General features: G+C 41.9%; 1 protein-coding gene across 2 annotated transcripts in view; it reads right to left on the bottom strand.

Moving 5' to 3' along the window:
* The window catches only part of CACNA2D3 (calcium voltage-gated channel auxiliary subunit alpha2delta 3), a 1,028,076-nt gene that overhangs the window by 253,299 nt on the left and 754,704 nt on the right, over positions 1 to 20,073 (bottom strand). For both annotated transcript variants that reach the window (XM_066350330.1, XM_066350329.1), the window contains exon 14: positions 7,983 to 8,000. In XM_066350330.1, coding sequence (XP_066206427.1) covers positions 7,983 to 8,000 — 18 coding nt within the window. The remainder of the gene's footprint in view (positions 1 to 7,982; positions 8,001 to 20,073) is intronic.

Raw genomic sequence — 20,073 nt, 5'->3', positions numbered from 1 at the left:
CATTTGAATTACATAAACAATATAGAAAAATATTTCTCTTTTATCCCATGATAGAACACCATGGCGTTAGCACGTAAACAATATGCTTTAAGAAAGCAGTTGGGGTGGTGGTCATTATCATTGTCAGTATTAAAGGAGGTTGGGAAGGGTGCACATTGGGAAGGAAATAGTTGGGAAGGGAAAGGGTCAAGGCAGGAGGGAGAGATGCTTCAGAAGCACCCAGCCTCCGAACCATTTACATGTCCCAGGCCCAGGCAAGCATGGGTGGGCCCAATCCAAGCACAGAGGGCTCACGATTTAGCAAGTAGTTCAGTTTAGTGAGTCATTTCTGGAAAAAGAAAATCCATACCATGGCATTAGTCCTTTGCCTGACATTTTTCTACCTTATGAAATTAGGTTGTTTTTTTCTTACTTTCAAAATCCTTCTAGTTAATTTGAAGGGATAAACATCTAACTCTCTGTTTTTGAACTTCTTAGTAGTGACATGATTGCTCAACTGCCCCAATTTGTCCCCAAAGGTCATTTCAGTTGAATCCTTTGGCTTGAGATGTCTGGAGCTCACCCAGAACCATCCCTCCCTTCCTCACAGAACCAGGCTGCATTTGGGCTTGTGATGAGTATACACTCACTAACTGGGGGTCTGACCAGCAACTAACATGACTGGAAAAAAGACCAGGAACTGAGCCAGACCAAGAAATATATGAATGAGTTCAATAAGAAAAACTGAAAAGGCAGTTGCTTCATTAAAATGACCAATTTTCCAACTTTAATGTGCAGAAACAATACAAGTAGACAAATTCTGCTGATGAAAATTAAAATTGTTTCGAGAAAATTATGCCCCCCTTGAAAAAAGTAAATATAGGAAAACTAAGCCTTGAAATGTAAGAACAATTTTAATAAAAATAATTTTTAAAAATTTCATTGCTTTTATTCAGCTATTTCTTTGACTGTCAAAAGACAGTTTCATTTCAGCAATGTAATGAGTAGAGTTTGTGTTAACACCTCAAGAGAGTCATTTGTTTTTATTGTGCTTGATTTAAATAAATAGTAAAAAGCTTCACATATCTTAAACACATGAGGATTTCTGAGAGAAGACTATGAATTCTTAAAACACTAAAGATTAAGCCTGAGACTACAAAGCATTGAGATAGTCGGGATTTATAAATCAATTCTTGGGTTTTGTCCTTACAAATATCAAGCCCATTGTTTTAAAAGAATACCAGATTATATCAGTGTTTACACTCTTTCTGCTTCATTTTGATCAACTTGGTCTCTACTGAACAAGGTATGAGACCATTAGCACTGCAGCCCCTGCCGTGGCCAGCATGCCTCTGAGCTGAACGCGCAGTGTGGACAGGTCGCCAAGCACTGCTCTTGTTCTTCTCAGGGGAGTCCTGTGTGGGGGTGTGTTTACCCCCTTATGAAAATGAGAGAACTCAGGTGAGTGTGATAGCATTCTGGGCCCATGTTAACAGGAAAAACTGGTGGGGCTGGGCCTCCTATCCACCTCCAGCCAACCCTGGAATTGGCCTCGGACTATTGAGGTCTCTCGATGAGGCCATGAGAGTGGAGTAGCTCCACTGTCACATGAGCCCAGCACAAAGGGCCAGACTGTGCACTAACAGCATTTGCCCGATAGCAACTTGTATGTATGAGTAATACATTTAGTTCATTATTATTATAAATATGATAATACAGAATATGAAACGTACAAAAATGTATTAAGAAGAAAACAAAATAAATACTGTGCTTCCAGCAGTAGAGTCTCTACTATTCAATAGGTCTCTGCATTTCTTTCTAATATGGTCTTATACATCTGTTTCTATGTTCACACATACACAGAGCATAACATTCATAAAATGTTATATTCAGATTTTAAAACTACTTTATCTTACATTATTAAATATCATTTAGGCCCATAATTGTGTAACTGCTTCTTAATTTTCTATCTTTTGGAACTTTGGTAACTTTTGCAACCATTTTTCTATTGCTGGTTATTTGGGCTCATCTTTTCCTTCTTATAAATGAAGTTCCAAGTCACTGAACAATTTAGGCTAGATTTTCCAAAGGAGGATTAGTGAGTCAAAGCATGCAAGTATGAAGCTTCCTAATATGTACTAGCAACGTTTTCTTGAAGACTTTTTACCAATTTTCATTCTTAATAGTGGAAAACCTAAAAACATTTTCATAATAAAATTGAAAATCTGTTATTTCCTTGCTATATTCCTTAATACAAAATAGCACATAAATGTTACAAAAGGTCAAATATATATATAAAAATAAGGTAAAACTTGAATACATAAAGTGCAGCTATACGAGTAGCTGTACTTTATGAGGTGGTTTAAAATTAACAAATTATTTATTTTAAATAAGAAATGCAAACAGCTCCATGGGCCCCCATCAACCCACACGGGGCCTCCACGGGGACCCCGTGTGCCGTCCTGCTGGCCATCCCAGCAGCGGACACGGGGCCTCCACGGGGACCCCGTGTACCGTCCTGCTGGCCATCCCAGCAGCGGACACGGGGCCTCCACGGGGACCCCGTGTACCGTCCTGCTGGCCATCCCAGCAGCGGAAGCCATGCATTTTGAACCAGAGGGCCTTGCATTCATTTATGGTCTTGAGCACAGAACTGGACAGAGCCATGTGACTAAGACTCACATGTGTATAAAACTTGCAAAGTTCACCGCCTTGCTTTAACAACAGAGCAGCTTGTCTGGGCTGTCACAGACAGCCTCACACAGAACACAGTTGAGAACAAAGTCTTTGGTTCTGTGACCATCATTGTGGTTAAGTAATCTGCTGTAGCTCCCATTTCCAGAGTCGGTCACACCAGCATGGGAAGGGCTGAAGTGATTAGACTTGCTCTGGTTTCTATTTCCCGTGCCTTATTCACAGACTAGATCTGTTCAATGAAGCTGTAGCCCGCTGCGCTGCTATCATCTTTCAGACTCTGAGGATAGTCAAGCTTAACAGTGCCAGCTTGGGAATGCATATAAAACATGCCTATGTATGTTTCTATAAAACAGTACATGATAAAGAAGAAAATAGGGTTCTCAAAACAAGATATAACAGTTTACACACAAAACAAGTACACGTTACAAACAAACGTGTCATAAACCAGAACCAAATGTAAACACTTATCACCCCAGTTTTGCACATCATTTCCATAGATTTAGCTGGCTATACAACCATAATGAAACACTAACAGCACTAGACCTACAGTTCTATGAAAACAGCAGCTTTGCAAACTTTCAATTTTCTATTTTCAATGACAGTTAATTCAACATTTCAAAGTACAGAAGTTAAATGAGGCGAGGAATGATAAATAATGCCTGGCAATTGCTGAAATCTGATTACACTGAGATAAGAGCAGGCCAAATTCTTCTTATACATGTTTGTACATAAAGAACAAGGCCAGGAGGGAAGGAGAGGGGGAGAGAGAGAAAGAGAGAGAGAGAGAGAGAGAAAGAGAGGAATGAGAAAGAAAAGTAAAAAAGGGAAGAAAACTTTAGATAAATGAATGCCTTCCATTTATTCCTCTAGATATAACATAAATCAGAACACAAAGAAATGGATTCAGATTCCCATCCCACCTGCACTTAGGGTGGAAATTAACAAATCAGTTCTAACCTGAAAGAAAAACTAAAAATCACCTTCCACTTAAGAAGCTAACTTATGCACTCCTGAGTCCTCATACAAGTTAAGCAGCACCGAATATCACAGCAGGCCTAGCACAACAGACCTTGAACCCTGCTGTGTTTGTGCAAGAAGGCTAGTTCAGCTATTCCTAACAGGAAACAAAACAGCCACGGCAGGCTATTCATCCGGGATCCTTCTGCCACACTGCAAGGCCCTGACGCATCAATTGCTGTTCCAAACGGGACTCAAGGTGTGGTTTTCTTGACGGTTTTACAAAAACTGCTTAGGACTGCTCAGAATTCTCAGGCTGATATTAATGAACATAGTGCCAGCAAGACCCAAAGCATCTATGAAACCTCCAAGAAACTGTATTTGACAAGCTCCAAAATTGTGTGAAAGCAGTGCAGAGTGAAGCAAGGGGGCACCACTGTGTAGAAATGTTAACCGACATAAATAGCCAGAGACTAGTTTTGCCTTTCAGTGTTCATGGGCCCACCCCACAGTGACGGAGTTAATCAAACAGTGAGCTGCTGGCCTTTAGTTCCTGCAGACAGAACCTACTCCAGTGAACAGGCAGCTTGGAAAATGGATTTATTTATTTATTTATATATTCATTCATTCATTCATTTACCACATGATTATTGAAAATACATTTGCAATGTCTTTGGTTAATGCTGCTATGTTATTATAATAAAATGGGATTTGCCAGATAATTTTGTTCAAGTACCATGTAAGGGAAAAACGACACATTTTTCTCGTATATGGAGAGCTCTTCATTATTGAATTGAAGGACAATCAATACACTGGAGAAAGTGGTTTAATTTATACAAAAAAGGATAGATTTGTGATGGCTGAAAGGCATTGGGTCTGTTTTGCTACATGTTTCTTTTTTCTTTTCTTTTTTTGTTTGCAAGAGAGAAAGAGAGAGGAAGGGACAAACAGACAGGAAGGGGGAGAGATGAGAAGCACCAGCTGTAGTTGAAGCACTTCAGTTGTTCATTGATTGCTTCTCCTATGTGTTTTGACCAGGGGACTCCAGCTGAGCCAGTGACCCCCTGCTCAAGCCAGCAACCCTAGGCTCAAGTGAGTGACCTCGGGCTTTAAGCCACTGACCTTTGGGCTCAAACCAGTGACCTTGGGGTCATGTCTATAATTCCACATTCAAGCAGTAACCATGTGCTCAAACTGGTGAGCCCATGCTCAAGCCAGCAACCTCAAGGTTTCAAACCTGGGTCCTCAGTGTCCCAGGCCACTGTGCCACTACTGGTCAGGCACTACATGGTTTTTAACCAAGACTTCAGGACACTGCTTATGTATTTGGTGAAAATATTTAATAATGATCAGATATATCAACAGTGGGGTTATATTGAGGGTTGAAATATATAGTCAAGAAATTATCTTAGAGGTGATGACAAAACAAAACAATTTTTTTTCCAAACTATTGTTCTCGAAAAACAGTCCTAAAGGTCCAGGAGATAAGTTTTGTAAGACCCTCAAAATATTAGACTCATGAAAACCATAACTTATAGACAACAATCATTAACGACTGCTACATAGAGGAGAGACACCCAAATAGGACATTTTTAGTTGTAGATCATCGGAAAGTTTAAAATAAGCACGTTTATAGAGACATAACTATTTAAAATATTTATAGAGAAAACAGTTGCAGATGATAGAAAGACACAGTACAAATGCAGACACCATATGGTCCAATGTATGCACTCATGACCTCATGGGAAAAGCAGGCCAAAGACAGAGCAGCTGGAGAGACCTCCCTGTTACTCCCAGAACAACAAACTCCTGGGTTTGGAAGGGGCTCGTCAGAATCATGTCCATGGATGGGTGAAATCTATACGTAACGTCAAAAACTTTGGGAAGAAACCTCTCAAAACAATTGTCGTTAGAAGCCTTTACTTTGTTGGGGTGTCAAACCCAATCTGCATTTCTTCCTGACTCATTTAAAAGGAGCAGTCAGGTAATATACAGTCTCTAATGAAATAGGAGGAGGGCCACATTCCTTCTGGCCTCTTTTCTCATCTCCTGATTATTCACTAGGTTTGAGTTGGAATCACAGAACACTGCAGAGGTCCCAGACCAGCACATCCCATAAGGCTGTTCTGATATGCTCTAGCCAGGACAAGCAGACGGTCACAGGAACTCTGAATTCTGTGAGTGTCCAGCATATGTCAGCCTCTGGGTCGGGCACAAGTGAGAGAAAGAACTCTCAGAACAAAACTGGAAAGTCAGTCCACTAAACAAGAAGTCCTGAGGCTTGGAGAGGTTCCGTCATTTGCTCACGGTCACAAATGGACGAGGGTACGAGGGTGGGCCAGAGTCCGCCACGTTCCTTTGCTGGTCAAGTGAAGGACACTGTATCTGAGGGGAATCGATGCTTGTAAGAACCTCATCCTTCTTGTAAAGGTCTCAGCAAGTGTCACTGGTAAGAGGAAGGGAAGGTGGGAGAGGCAGGATGCTCGTCCATGCCCAGCTGGGGCTGGCAGCCCCGAAGGAGGATGCCTTCCATATGCAGGGCGCCTCTCCTCCACGGCCTTCACCGTCCAGCCCAGATACCCACAGGCTTACACTTAAACTCATCTAAAGAGCTGAACTGCTCAGAAACTACCCCCAAAGACTTCTGAAACCATTTCATACAGAGCTCGTAATAATTTTAATATTATTTTAACAAAAAGAGGACAATTTGTAGCCACAGTGAGGAATGAAAGGCAAAGTTACATTTTCTTATACAGGATTGTGGGACAGGCCCTGGGGTGGTCCCACATCTTTTGGGGACAGGGAAAGCCACTGGAGACTCTTCCTCGATTCTGAGCTTTCTACAACCACAGGAACATGCTTCACTCCCCAGGGCATGTAATGTGAGTTAGTATATGACGACAGAAGGAGAGAGCTCAGTGGGTTAGGAGCTAGCGAGGAAGCGTATGTCCCGGCAACGTTGGTTCTTACCATATTCTCTGTTGGGCTTTTTCTGTTTGTTTGTTTTTTGAACTTTCTTTGAAAATTTCATGGCTAATAGCACCTCACTTTAGTAAAGAACCTTCTATAACTGAATGCTTTTTGTATATAGATCAGTGGAAATTTTATGAACAAATGCCAGGAAGTTGAAGCCAGTCCATTTTTAGGCACTGAATTTGTTAAGTCTCTTTACAAAGAAATTCCGAATGTGGGCAATTAAGAAAGCGTGACCTATCAAAGAGGCTGAGCCTTCCAGATAATCTGGAATTCTGACTATATATTTACCCTGGAAGCTGCTGCGCTGCTCAAATACTTGGACTTTTAATGAAGTGTTCAGTCCTTGTGTGATGGCACTGAAGTGTAATCAAACATTACCATAAGCCAAGTCACACACTAGCATGTCTCGCCTTGTTTAAATATCTCACATATATTTGAGTAATTGTGTAATGATTTCTAGGCCTCTGGTTGTCCATATGGTCTGAACAGCCTGTCTTTTGTAGAGCAGTTGTGCTATCTCTCTCAATGAGGAGAAACCAAATTATCTCTGCTCCAGACTGGAGCATCTGGGAGGCGTCGCTGAAGTTTCGGAGCAGCGCCCTACCTCAACTCCTGAAACAAGACCACCCCTTATCTGGCCCCCAGAAACCACTGTGTTTTCTGAAAGTCTTGCTTATGTTTGTGAAATATATAAGAACAATGCAGCCAGCAACACGTGATGTGTTTTCTGCCATAACTGTCTTTTGGACACAATGACATGCCATGGGGACAACACAGCAAAGCCAGCACTGCACCACACGGAAGCCTTCTGCACAGAGAACATTCTAGGTGGTGGAACCAGACCATCTCAGACAGACAATGAGGACCAGTGAAAGGGTCTGGCCATAGCAAGAACTCTGGCCTCCTGCCCTCTGGGTGGGATGGGTAACAAGACAGTACAACCCAAGGGGAGTGTCCAGAGGTTTGGCTTCAGAACCCAGAATCTAAACTTGGTCCCTGGACCTTACTAATTATTCACATGATCTGTCTCCCCAGGAAAGGGTCCCAGGGAATATCTGGAAGGCTATGTTTGAAGAACTGTGCCAAACTTACCCTTGACCTATTATATTTGAGAATTCTTAGCAAAATGGCTGGGCATAGATTTGCCCCCAAACCACTGGCCACAATAGGGCTCTGTGGTGGGACTAACTTGGCAGAAAGACAGTGGACAGCTGACTCTGTTGGTCTTTCTGCTCCTGTCCAACTCCAGACTTCTGAAGTCGTAAGAGGTCAACCATTTCACTGGTCATGAACAGTGCTGAGTGCACACAACCATGGAGCATGCACAGTTCGTGGGTCTGGGGATGACTGGAATGTGATGGAAAAGAGTTTACCTTCTGTGCCTGAGGGAGCTGAAAAATAAGGGAAAACAAAACAAAAAAGAAAAAAGCAATCATTACATAAGAAGTTAAGATTAACTCTAAACGTCATTCAGCTGCCATCAGCAAATGGAAAGACCATAACTGGCACAAAAAGAGGAAAATAAAACTAAAGCCAAGTCATTCCCAAAATAAAGCGTCAGTGCTGATTATTTCATCTGCTGTCTGAATCTGTGGCATCGCAGATAATCTGTGAGCGTGCATTCTGGGAGTCACTGTCCCTGGGCAGCGTGGAACCTCCTGCAAAGCTGAACCTCAGGTTCTCCATCCAGCAGCCCCAAACACACATTTCCAAGTGCAATCCCTTCTTCCCGCATGCCAGCAGTTCCCACTGGAGGAGACTGTGCACAGACATTTGGAGTTGTGAGAGGGGACAGAGCAAGAGCTGTTGGTCTTTAGTGGTTAGAGACCAGGGCTTAGAATTTTCCGGCCCATATGTCAATTGTACTAAAGTTCAGAAACCCTCCTGTATATAAAGGTGAGATCATTACAAGTAGTTATGATTTTAGAGTCCATTTTTCTTACTTTGTAGCACATTAACTGTTCCCTTTATTGGTGGTTAAGGAAGCATGCACAAGAATTTGTGCATTTGAAGTAAAGCTGATATTCTAAGAACAACAAAAAGGCAGTCAGTCAATCCATAAAATAAGACATAATAGCTTTTCCAATGGCACAGGCAAGGAACTGAAGTCATAGGTATGTGCAAAAGGATGAACATTTACAAGACATATTTGTCTATTTTTCTACACTGAGACCATCAGGCTGTGGTTAATGCCCAGCATTTGTGTCGGCCGTTATAGCATGCAGTGTTTTCAAAAGCATTTTTCTGATCTGGAGTGGAATTAATATTATCCACGTATAAATACCAAATCTAGGAATGACTTCATTTTCAAGACATACTTCTCATCTTAGAGATGAGAACATTTGTTGAGCATGAACTTGCTATCAGGTGCTGTGTTAAGCCCTTATTTATATTATCAAATGAAACCACAGACACCCAATACTAGGCACCCTTATTCTCCCCATTTTACAGATGAAAAATAAAATGAAAATTAGTAGTTAAGTAATTATACAATGTCCCACAAATAATCAATTGGAAAGTTGAGTTGCCTGACTTTAAAACATACAAATTTAACTTAACTTATACAGTAATAGAGGCCACAAACACTTGAAAATTGTGACTGTAGACTTCTAGTTTCTAGAGTGTATAACATCAGAAATACTAGAAGATGCAAGACAACTAAACCAGACATTCTAGGAGCCCAATCTGGTTCTTCTTCCTTTCTCATTCTTTTTACCATGGGAAGATCACTCTTCCTTCCTACATACCAAACTAGGGCTTTCTGGAACCCACTGTGAGGCCCTGACCCTGTGTAGGGAGCCCAGCACAGAGCAGAAAGGGCAAACCCACACCAACAAGATGCCTTAGATTTCAGAGACTTCTCCAGAATGGCCCGGAGAATTTCCATGAAGGACAGACCTCAACCTCTCCAACACTTGTTTTTCAAGCAATGTTATCCCGTAAGGTCTTGCAGTGAAAGGAGACAGGAACACAAGCATGCTTTTCCAGTTCTTTCCTTCTGGCTCTGACTACCCCTATCCATGGAGGAAATGTGCGAGTTCTCCCAACATTTCTCGAGGTCAGGGGGAAAAAAGTGTCAGGAGGTGAGATTCCTCTTTACAGAGGAATCATGTAAAGAAAAGTTTCTTAAATATTAAACATCTTTTTGCACAATGGCAAAGAAATCTTGCTTGGAGACATGAACATTACAGGAATGATAAATGGACATTTCCTTATGAAAGCATTTGTGTGAATCACAGCTTATGTCATATGAAATGCACAGGGGGGTAGCATGAGAATTACACATGTTTGATGAACTATAAAATAAATACCAACGTTAAGTCCTGTACAAACTGCCAGACTTGATGGGCTGTACTGAACGGGGACATGCCCTTTCTCTCTCGCTCCCTTTCTGGAAGTTTTATCTTAGAGGAACAGAAAACATCACTGTCTGACTCACTCACTTCAGCACATGAGAAGAAACCCTGGGCAGGAAAATGAGAGATGAGGCCTTTGTGGTGATGTCCTCGGTTTAAGGCTGCCCTCAAACTTTCCACAAAACATGTATTTTCCTCAAGAAAAAACTCATGAGAACAAAGAGCAACTTTCCTATCGGGGCTTTTAAATAACATAAATGACAGCCTGCAATGCCCTAAACAGGTTGGACCTCTGAGAAGGAGCCTCAGAATAGAACATAACAAATTTAGATCGGATCACTGGCAGCCACAGATGCTACTGCTTAGGAGTCGGCTCTCTGGGGGACACAGCCCTCACTCAGCATGCACACGCTGTGCGCAGAGCCCCCAGCTGGGAGCCAGACCAGTGGGACACAGGGTCTCTCTTCACCTCCGGCTGGAGCCTTGAGGCACATGCCTTCCAGCCTCTGGCCGAAGTGCTCATCTGTAAAAAGGGATGGTGGAGAGAGGGCTGGGGAATGGGCCAGGTCTTGGATGGCCAGTAGGTTTTGCCTTGAGAGCCAAGTCTGACTGATTAGTAAAGGCTGTCTGGGGGGCCATATTGAGAAGGATTCTGAAGTTATGTCTGAGTATTGTTAAAAAGAATGCAATAACCAATTAGCAATGCCCGTTGTGGGCTAAAAAATAAGGAATAGCAAAATATATTCCTGGACACAATGATCTCTAAAGGTCTTGTTGTACTTTTGCTTTGTTGTTCTGAGCACATCTGTGATTTCTATGTAATTTGTTTAATGTCTCTCTCTTACAAGGTCAGAAGCTCCATGAGGGCATGAGGAGGGTGTCTCTGCTGTAAGTGAACATCTATGAAGTTCTCCAGCTGCGTCTGTGACTGGTGCTCACCTTGTTAAAGAAGATACCTTATCACTAGGGTATTCCTAGGGTGAATGCCAGAGGAAGAAAATTGAGGCCACAGCTTTGAATCCACATCCCACGCTACCCCCACACACCATGTGGATAACAATAATTATCTCTGCTGAGAGGACAGGCAACTCTCAGACTTGCACATGCCTGGCACAGCTTTCTACATGTACAGTTATCTCATTGACCCGAGGATGTGCGTTAAGGCCAGCCTGCGAATTTCCCATCACCATATTGCCGGAGGAGACTTCTCTTCCACAAAGACCTTTTATTCTTCCAGGCCACCTTGGTAGACAAGGCACCAGCCACCAAGTTTCACCTCTCTGGGTCTGTGTCCTCACCCATGACAGAAAGGTCTGCACAAGTAACTTCAGGTTCCTTCCATGCCAAATGCCCCCAGACTGGATGATTCTATGTCCAACTGCATGCATCCTCTAGTCACTTTGTAAAAGGAAGGGGAAAGACAGAAAGTCATGGTATGGTGTGTACCTGCAATTCCTAGAGAAAAGCTGGGTGCAGTGTGCATTTACATGACACTTCATATTTGAACACGGAAAGACTGAGAACATGTCACTCAAGACAGAATGAAGGAGAGGAAAGTGATGAAGGTGAAGGTGAAGGTGATAATAACAATAGAAACAGCCACTCATTAGTGAACGTTTTCAATGGACCAGGTACTTGTCTTAGCGCTTTACTATCTTGAACAATGCTGGTACTCATGATGGACCTCTGGGTTTAATATTAGTATAATCATTAGTTTATAGATGATGAAATAGACAATACATTTGACCCTTGAACAACATAGGTTTGAATTGCACAGGTCCTCTTATTTTGTGGATGGTTTTTAAAAAATACTGTGTTATCTTTTCTTCCTTATGATTTTTATTTTAACATTTCCTTTTCTCCAGTTTACTCTGTTATAAGAATTCAATATATAATACACATATAAAATATGTATTACTTGATTATTTATGTTATCAATAAGGCTCTGGTTGATTACTAGGAGAGTAGTAAGGCTGCTAGGAGAGTCAGAAGTTCTATGTGGATTTTTGATGGTGTGAGAGTGGGCAGTATTGGCACCCAGGACCTGAATTGTTCAAGGGTCAACTAAGCACAAGTTCACCCAGTCAGGAAATGCTTGAGCTAAGATTCAAAGTCAAGTATCTCTGCAGCTTAGCTCTGCTTTAACCATCAGGATCCAGATGTTGCTTCTAATGTAGAACAAGGGTGCTAGCACCAACCTATGCCCCTGCAGGGTGCAGGGAACCTCTCAGGCCATTCCATCTGGCCATCTCCCAGGTGACAAAGGTGCAGAGAGTACTCCTGACACCAGCCTTTATGGGAGAGTCTGGGTGGAGGACAGAGAATCCAGCCTATTATGTTTCTCAGCATGTGACATATGATACTCAGTGTGGTCTAAATATTCACCATGGCCTCTCCTGTCACAGACATCGACATTGACACTGGTTTTCTCTTCCTGGAGCCTTCCCTTAACCTCTCTGCCCTTGCCTAATAAACACCTCCACTTTTCTGGTGCGTTGTTACTGTCACAATGAAGCTTAGTCTGACCTTGCACATCATATGCCCTCATCACACCATGCACATATCATTCATAGCATAGCTACTGTCAGTTGTAATATCTGCCATTCTGCCCATTTTTTGTAACTGAAATCTAATTTTTAGCCAGGCTCAGCTAAATGACTCTGTTAGAGCTTGGTGTGGCTAAGTGATTCCGATGTGGACAACGAGGTATTGATCCATGGACATGGCTTTTCCAGATAGTGGCATTTAGAGTACTCCCTCCATCCTGCAGCCAGGAATGAAGATATGATGCCTAGTGCCTTAGCAGTCATTCTGAACTATAAGGTTATCTTGAGGATGCAACCACACACTAGGATGTTGAGAACAATAGAAATGGCAGGCAGTTATAATCCCTATCATATGCTATCCATCATTTTAAGTATTTTACCTATATTATCAGAAAGCTCATTAGGTAAGTTCTATTATTCCTTCCATTTTGCCGATGATACAACTACGTGGTCTCATAGCCAGAGAGCAGCAAAGACAGGACTTGAGAAAGGGGACTAGTAAAAAGTCTATAATGTAGTCTAGATGAGTAATTGTGCAGAACTGGATCAAGGTGCTAGAGGTGGAGGTGGCAGGTGATCTGACCTTAGACCCATTTGCAAGCAGAGACGACATGGGTAACTATGAGGAGAGGCATCTGGCACAGGGTGTGTCCACAGCATAAGTACAAAAATGGAACAGCCCCTTATTGAGAAGAGAAAAACTATGGGAGAAGCACATTTGAGGGGGAGGGGAGTTCAGTTTTGTCTAACACTGGAAATTTTAGGATGCCTCCAAGACCTTCAGGCAGAGATGTAGAGTAGGCAGAGTGACTACTGTCTGCACCTAGGGAGTGGAGCGAGTGCAGGAAGAAATTATGCATCTGGGAACTGCACTGTGTGGGCCCCGCCCAGTGGGAGGCCAGCATGTGCAGTGAGAGGCAGCAAGGAAAGGAGCAGAGAGTGGCAGCAGGTGAGCAGAAGGAGAGAGGAGCATGCTCGACGGAGGTGCTAAACAAAGGCGTCTCAAAAGGGGACAGTGCCTCTACCGAGAGAAGGGAGGGTTCTGTTTCTATCTCAGAGTTCTACACAGAGCCACGGGGACAATGGAGGGGCCACATGTTGCTCTTGTTCACCCGAGTTCCAGAGTGGAGTGAATTCTTTTTCAGAAATGAGACTCCAATTAAAGATCTATTGATCAAAACAACACATTTCACTATAAAATATGCAAAGACCAAATGGGAAACAAAGTATTGTCTTGCCAACTGTGTAAAACAAAAAAAGCCTGGTCTACATATGTTTATTCCATTTGTAAAACTGGCCCTTTGCCTCAGGTCTTATGAATGAGCAATACATACACCCCTGCTTGCTGCAAAGGTTCTTTGTGTTCGGTTTTTTTCTTGGGCATGTTTGCATTTGTAATCTTCCATTCTTCTTCATTAAGCAATGTGGATAAAGATCCCTACTCCTCTATATATCAGAGAAAGTCTGTTAATTGGCTCCAACTCCAAAAACTACGCCAAGGAGGGAAAGGTCCCTAAGGAGCTGAGATTCGGTGGTGTAGTGTCTGTCCCACATCCGTCTACTCCCGCCACCCCAAGGAAAGCCACCGTGGCTGCCCATCTGTCTCCTCACTTTCATTTTCATTGGGCCCCTTAAAAAAAAAGAGACAGGGAAAATAAAAATAAATGTTAACCATATTTTTAAATAAATAAAAAATATTATGTACTATGTCCTTTCTCTTTACTACATCCAGAATGATCTAACAGTATGAGCCTGGTACTTTGCCAGCCCTGTTGGCCAAGCCTTGCTTGCTTGCCTCAAGGCCTTTGTGTGGCTTTCTCTAACTGGCTGATGCTCTGTCCCCTGACCATGTCAATTCCTTGAAATATCCCCTAACCCCCACCTCACTGATTCCTTTCCATCTGTCAGATTTTATCTCTGATGGCCTTTTCTCTGACCCCTCTATTTCAACCCTGTCATTCTATGACATCGTCTTATTTACTCCTGTCTTAGCATTTATTGTATTCTGTAATTTTCTTGTTTAATTATTTGTTACCTCTCCACCTAAGAACTTAAGATCCATCCAGGGGCCATATTTGTCTTATTTATTGTTTTATCACCAGGGACTAAACACATACTGTGTCTGGAAGAGGTGGATTAAGGTTGGTCGAGGCCCCAGGACCAGAAGAAAATATTGGGCCCCTTAAAAAAAAGAGAGAAAGATAGGGAAATAAAAAATATAATACATGTTAACCCTATTTTTAAATAAATAAAAAATATTAAGTACTATTAATGTTAAAATTGCACATATGAAACCAAACTTGGTGTTATTAGAAAAGTGTCAAGTTAGGGTTTTGAGGGGCCCTTCAGAAGTCGGGGCCCAGGGCATGTTCCTAGTGCACCAGCCGTTAAACCCACCCCCAGTGTCTGGCACATATTTGTTGAAGGGGTGGAGAAAAGGGAAGAGGACAGAAAGAAAGGAAAAGAAAGGAAAGGAAAGGAAAGGAAAGGAAGGAAAGGAAAGGAAGGAAAGGAAAGGAAAGGAAAGGAAAGGAAAGGAAAGGAAAGGAAAGGAAAGGAAAGGAAAGGAAAGGAAAGGAAAGGAAAGGAAGGAAAGGAAAGGAAAGGAAAGGAAAGGAAAGGAAAGGAAAGGAAAGAAAGGAAAGGAAAGGAAAGGAAAGGAAAGGAAAGGAAAGGAAAGGAAAGGAAAGGAAAGGAAAGGAAAGGAAAGGAAAGGAAAGGAAAGGAAAGGAAAGGAAAGGAAAGGAAAGGAAAGGAAAGGAAGGAAAGGAAAGGAAAGGAAAGGAAAGGAAAGGAAAGGAAAGGAAAGGAAAGGAAGGAAAGAAAGGAAAGGAAAGGAAAGGAAAGGAAAGGAAAGGAAAGGAAAGGAAAGGAAAGGAAAGGAAAGGAAAGGAAAGGAAAGGAAAGGAAAGATCAGTGAAGGAAGAAGTGAGGGAGAAAGGAAGAAAAGAAACTAAAAAAAAAAAGAAAAAAGGAAGAAAAGACAAAAGGAGGTAGAAAGAAAAGAAGACAGGAAAGGGAAGAAAGGAAAGAAGAAAAGGAAGCAGGAATGTAGAAATGAAGAAAGGAGGAGGGCCTTGGAGTTCAGTAGGCCAGGTTTCAATCTTATGCCTACTACTTCCTTGCTGTGAGGACTTGGGCAACAATATATCTCTGAGCTCTGAATTTCTCATCTATAAAATCATAGCAATAACACTATTTCATGGGGCTAACGTGAGGATTCAATGAAATAAATACATATTGAGAATCTACTAAAGCCACTGGCAAATATGTTTGCTGTTTTTATCCCCTGACCTAGTAACCTAACCTCTAGAGTTTTCAGTGTGTGAAAGTTTATACTAACAACCAACTATGTATTTCATGGCCCCCATCAATGGGCCACCACTTCTTCAGAGTGGCTTACATGAATCAGTGACAAGGACTGAATAAGCTGCATTAGGCAGTGTGTGACTCATAGTAGACATGTGTCTCTCAGCACTCATCACCAACCCCTTTGTTTCACAGCAGTGTCCATGCTCTGGGTAAGGCTCTGCTACAAGCCCCATAATGTGGACAGTGCCCCGATCTAAGCCAATCAACTCACCCCTCTTCCCAACCAGCTCAGAGTGGGCATGTGACTTAACCTAACCCACTAAAGACTTCTATAGAAGAAGCCAAAACTTGTATCTCTCTCCTCATTTTTTTCCCCTTCCTTTCCTCTCTCAACTACACTCTGCACTGTTGGAGACAAATCAACAAAAGGGGCCCAAGAGTGGGGCCAACACCATGGAAGGAAGGGCAAGCAGTGAGATGGCTAGACTTCAATGTCAGTGATGTCATTTGTGCCCCTTGTCCATCCATAGGACAACTTCTGGTCATTTCCAGTTTAGTATGAGCCACGGGATATTCTGAGTAAACTGACTTTCTCACTGTTACTGCTAGTACTTGCAGCTGATCACTCTCTAGGTGTGTGCCACAGCTGCTCACAACTAAATTTTATTTGTATAAATCAAGGGATTCATCAAAAATATTTTCTTTTTCATTTTTTTTTTCTGAAGCTGGAAACGGGGACAGACAGTCAGACAGACTCCCGCATGCACCCGACCGGGATCAACCCGGCACACCCACCAGGGGGCAACGCTCTGCCCACCAGGGGGCGATGCTCTGCCCCTCCGGGGCCTCGCTCTGTTGCAACCGGAGCCATTCTAGCGCCTGGGGCAGGGGCCAAGGAGCCATCCCCAGCGCCCGGGCCATCTTTACTCCAATGGAGCCTCGCTGCGGGAGGGGAAGAGAGAGACAGAGAGGAAGGAGAGGGGGAGGGGTAGAGAAGCAGATGAGCACTTCTCCTGTGTGCCCTGGTCGGGAATCGAACCCGGGACTTCTGCACACCAGGCCGACACTCTACCACTGAGCCAACCGGCCAGGGCATCAAAAATATTTTCATACTGTTTGCTCATCTTCAAAATGACTCAGGAGTTATTTCCTCAAAGGATTTCCAATGTAATACATGAAATGTCCTTAAATACATTCATACACAGGGCATCATTTCTCAAAAGTCTGGAAGCTATTTTGGCCTTTATGATAGCATGGAGGTAAGTCAGGAGACAAAGAGTGTCTCTCACTCTGTTTTCCTTAGAACAGGGGTCGGGAACCTATGGCTCGTGAGCCAGATGTGGCTCTTTTGATGGCTGCATCTGGCTCGCAGACAAATCTTTAATAAAAAAATAATAATAACGTTAAAAATATAAAACATTCTCATATATTATAATCCATTCATTTCCTACTGCTCATGTTCATGGTTGCAGGTAGCTGGAGCCAATCACAGCTGTCCTCCGGGATAACACCAGATTTTTATTGGATAATGTGTAACGTACATGGGTCATTGTATGGCTCTCACGAAATTACATTTTAAAATATGTGGCGTTCATGGCTCTCTCATCCAGAAAGATTCCAGGCCCCTGCCTTAGAACCTCCTTCTCCCTTGGTCCTTACATAACTGTCAGTCTACTTTCTTTCCTCTGTATCCTTCTCATTCTCCTTAAATGCAGGCTTCCTGTTGCTCACTCTACAATCCCTAATGAGGTCACTGCCAAAATCTCATGGCTGACATTAATCCCTGGTCATGTGGTCCTGAATAACAGAGGAAGGAACAGAACCAGTGGCAGAGATAGATAACCTTGCCAAGTGCAAGAGGAAAACAAAAACAAGGTCAAGAAAAGAAAATAGATACAATTGACTTTCCACTTTAAATTTACACAAAAGTCCTCATTGAAAGTTTTGCTTCATATCCTGTAAATCCTTCAAGCCACATTAAAAATATTCATGAAGAGAATGGGATCTATGTATTCCAAATTGTCTTGCTTTTAACAACTTGGATGTTATCTTACTTGTTTAGACCAGCAACTTTCAACCAGTATGCTGCAAGAATTTTTAAAACATGCAGTACCTGACTATTTAGTTAGGGGCACTGACTTCTTTTCCCTTAGGTTGTCAAAGTAAAAAAGAAAAAGTGACAACAGCCAACACAATAGCCCTTCTTGTGTGAAGGAATCAAAATTATACCTATTTCTTTTGTCAGACCGTAAAAAAATGTAATAAATTTTTTGGTGTGCCACAGAATTTTAATAATTAGTTTAAGGGTGCCATGAAATGAAAAAGGTTGAAAATTGCTGCCATAACAATTTATTAATGCTTTCTCAACATCTAGCTTGGCGTATAAATGGAACTTATTTTTCCAACAATATGTTTAAAAGCATACACACACACACACACACACACACACACACACACACACAGAAAGACTCTTCTTTGCAATACACAGGCTTTTTAAAGTGGTACTTTAAGAATATCTCACAAGCACTGCATGTTGTTGTAGAAAATCAGATATAAAAGACAGGCAAAAGAAGACATTTAAAGCACCTAGATGCTAATATCCATTGTTGATCTTGAGTAACATCATGTTAAATAACCTCACGGTATTCAGGTATTTAAATATATAACAAATTACATATTAACTTAATTATTAACTCTCTGAGCCGTATTCACCTTGTCAGTAATATGAACGACACTGCAGTAAACATCTCTGTAGTGTTGACATCCTTGGAGTGAACTTCTTAGAGTAAAATTGTTGTATAGATATTCTCAACTTTTCAAGAAGTTGAATCATTAGTTAAAGGGCATTGTATATTTAGTTCAAATGCATTTTAAAAAGGTTGTTTTAATTTACACTCTGATCAGGATTCTCTTTCTAATATTCATCTCACCACTCCTAAGTCAACATTGTCTATTATTATCTTAATTCTTTTTTTCAGTAATTAAAAAAAGTAGATGATACAGGTGAGTCTTTTCCATGGTCCTAATAACTTAAAAACAGAGAATATTCAAATTCAGAATTCCTGAATGGAAAGAGGGCTAGCTCTGCTGCCGGGCCCAGTGCAGACTGGCAACCTCATTTACTTAGTAGAAAATAAGTGGATCGATAATGAAAGGACAGACTTTCCAAACTTAACTTCAGATGAAAAAAATCTGCTATTCTTGTTGCAGCAAGAGAGCCATGCCTCAATGAAAGGCAAGCCTGCATAAATTATTCACTTGATGGCAGACATTTTGGGGGATGCTGGAAAATGTGGAATATTAATACGCAGACCAGAACAATTCTCACATTACATATAGCTAAGGACTATCGGCTGGGGGAAAACCCCAGACATTGTACTCACTATAATGTTCTGAAAGTTCTCACAATAAAAAGTCATTTCTCATCAGGCTTGAACTGTGCATTATATTGGAAAAATAAGTTTCCAATTAAATTTGTCATTCTCCAGTCTTATTTTGGGTGGTCATCTTGCTGAAAAATTATCTGGAGTTCTGGCAATGAGGGGGAGCCCATGGTCCTGCTTGTTCCCTATGAGAATACATGTTGGTAGAATCACAGAAAATTTGGCAAAGTCCAGATAAAACCACCACCATGATGTGTTTATATTTCCTGCTTGGAAACTACATTGGTCCACATGGCAGTCCAGGGATCAGTTTAGATTAAGGAGAATCTGATAGGGAAGGAAATTCTTTTCTGTAGGATTCATTTTGGAAATAGCTGAACAGGATGCAAAGCCATTCAGACCTTCTCCTGAACTCCCACCCTACCAGTGTCACTTTTCAACATTGTGACTACTTCCAGTTGGATGCTCTAAGTTTCTGGTTTTAATTAAAACTTAATTTGCAAAAATGTTTCATAATTTATGCATGTCATGTAATTCCTCTGAGATGATGAACTTGGAGCCAACTTGGGGACATATTTCACTGAAAAGGTTGGGGGAGGAATGGGAAGTAGAAAGAAATGTACCAACAGGGGTGCAACAGAGGAAGATACTAATAACATCTTTCACTCTCACACCCTGGTTCTGCAGCCACCTGTGAGAGACAATGGTCTTGATGTCTAAAAGCAGAGAGGACAGACGGCATGTCAGAGACTCAAGAAATCAGCAATGAGTAGAATGGGCCTCCAAGAAAGACTTTACCAGGGAGATGGTGAGCCAAAAGCTTGAAATCTCCCAAAATAGATGAATGGCTTTTCCCCTCCCCACAAA

Source organism: Saccopteryx leptura, chromosome 10 (genome assembly GCF_036850995.1).
Source record: "Saccopteryx leptura isolate mSacLep1 chromosome 10, mSacLep1_pri_phased_curated, whole genome shotgun sequence".
Classification (NCBI taxonomy): domain Eukaryota; kingdom Metazoa; phylum Chordata; class Mammalia; order Chiroptera; family Emballonuridae; genus Saccopteryx; species Saccopteryx leptura.
The sequence above is the reverse complement of the archived record's forward strand: the minus strand, read 5'-3'. Positions and strand labels throughout refer to the sequence as shown.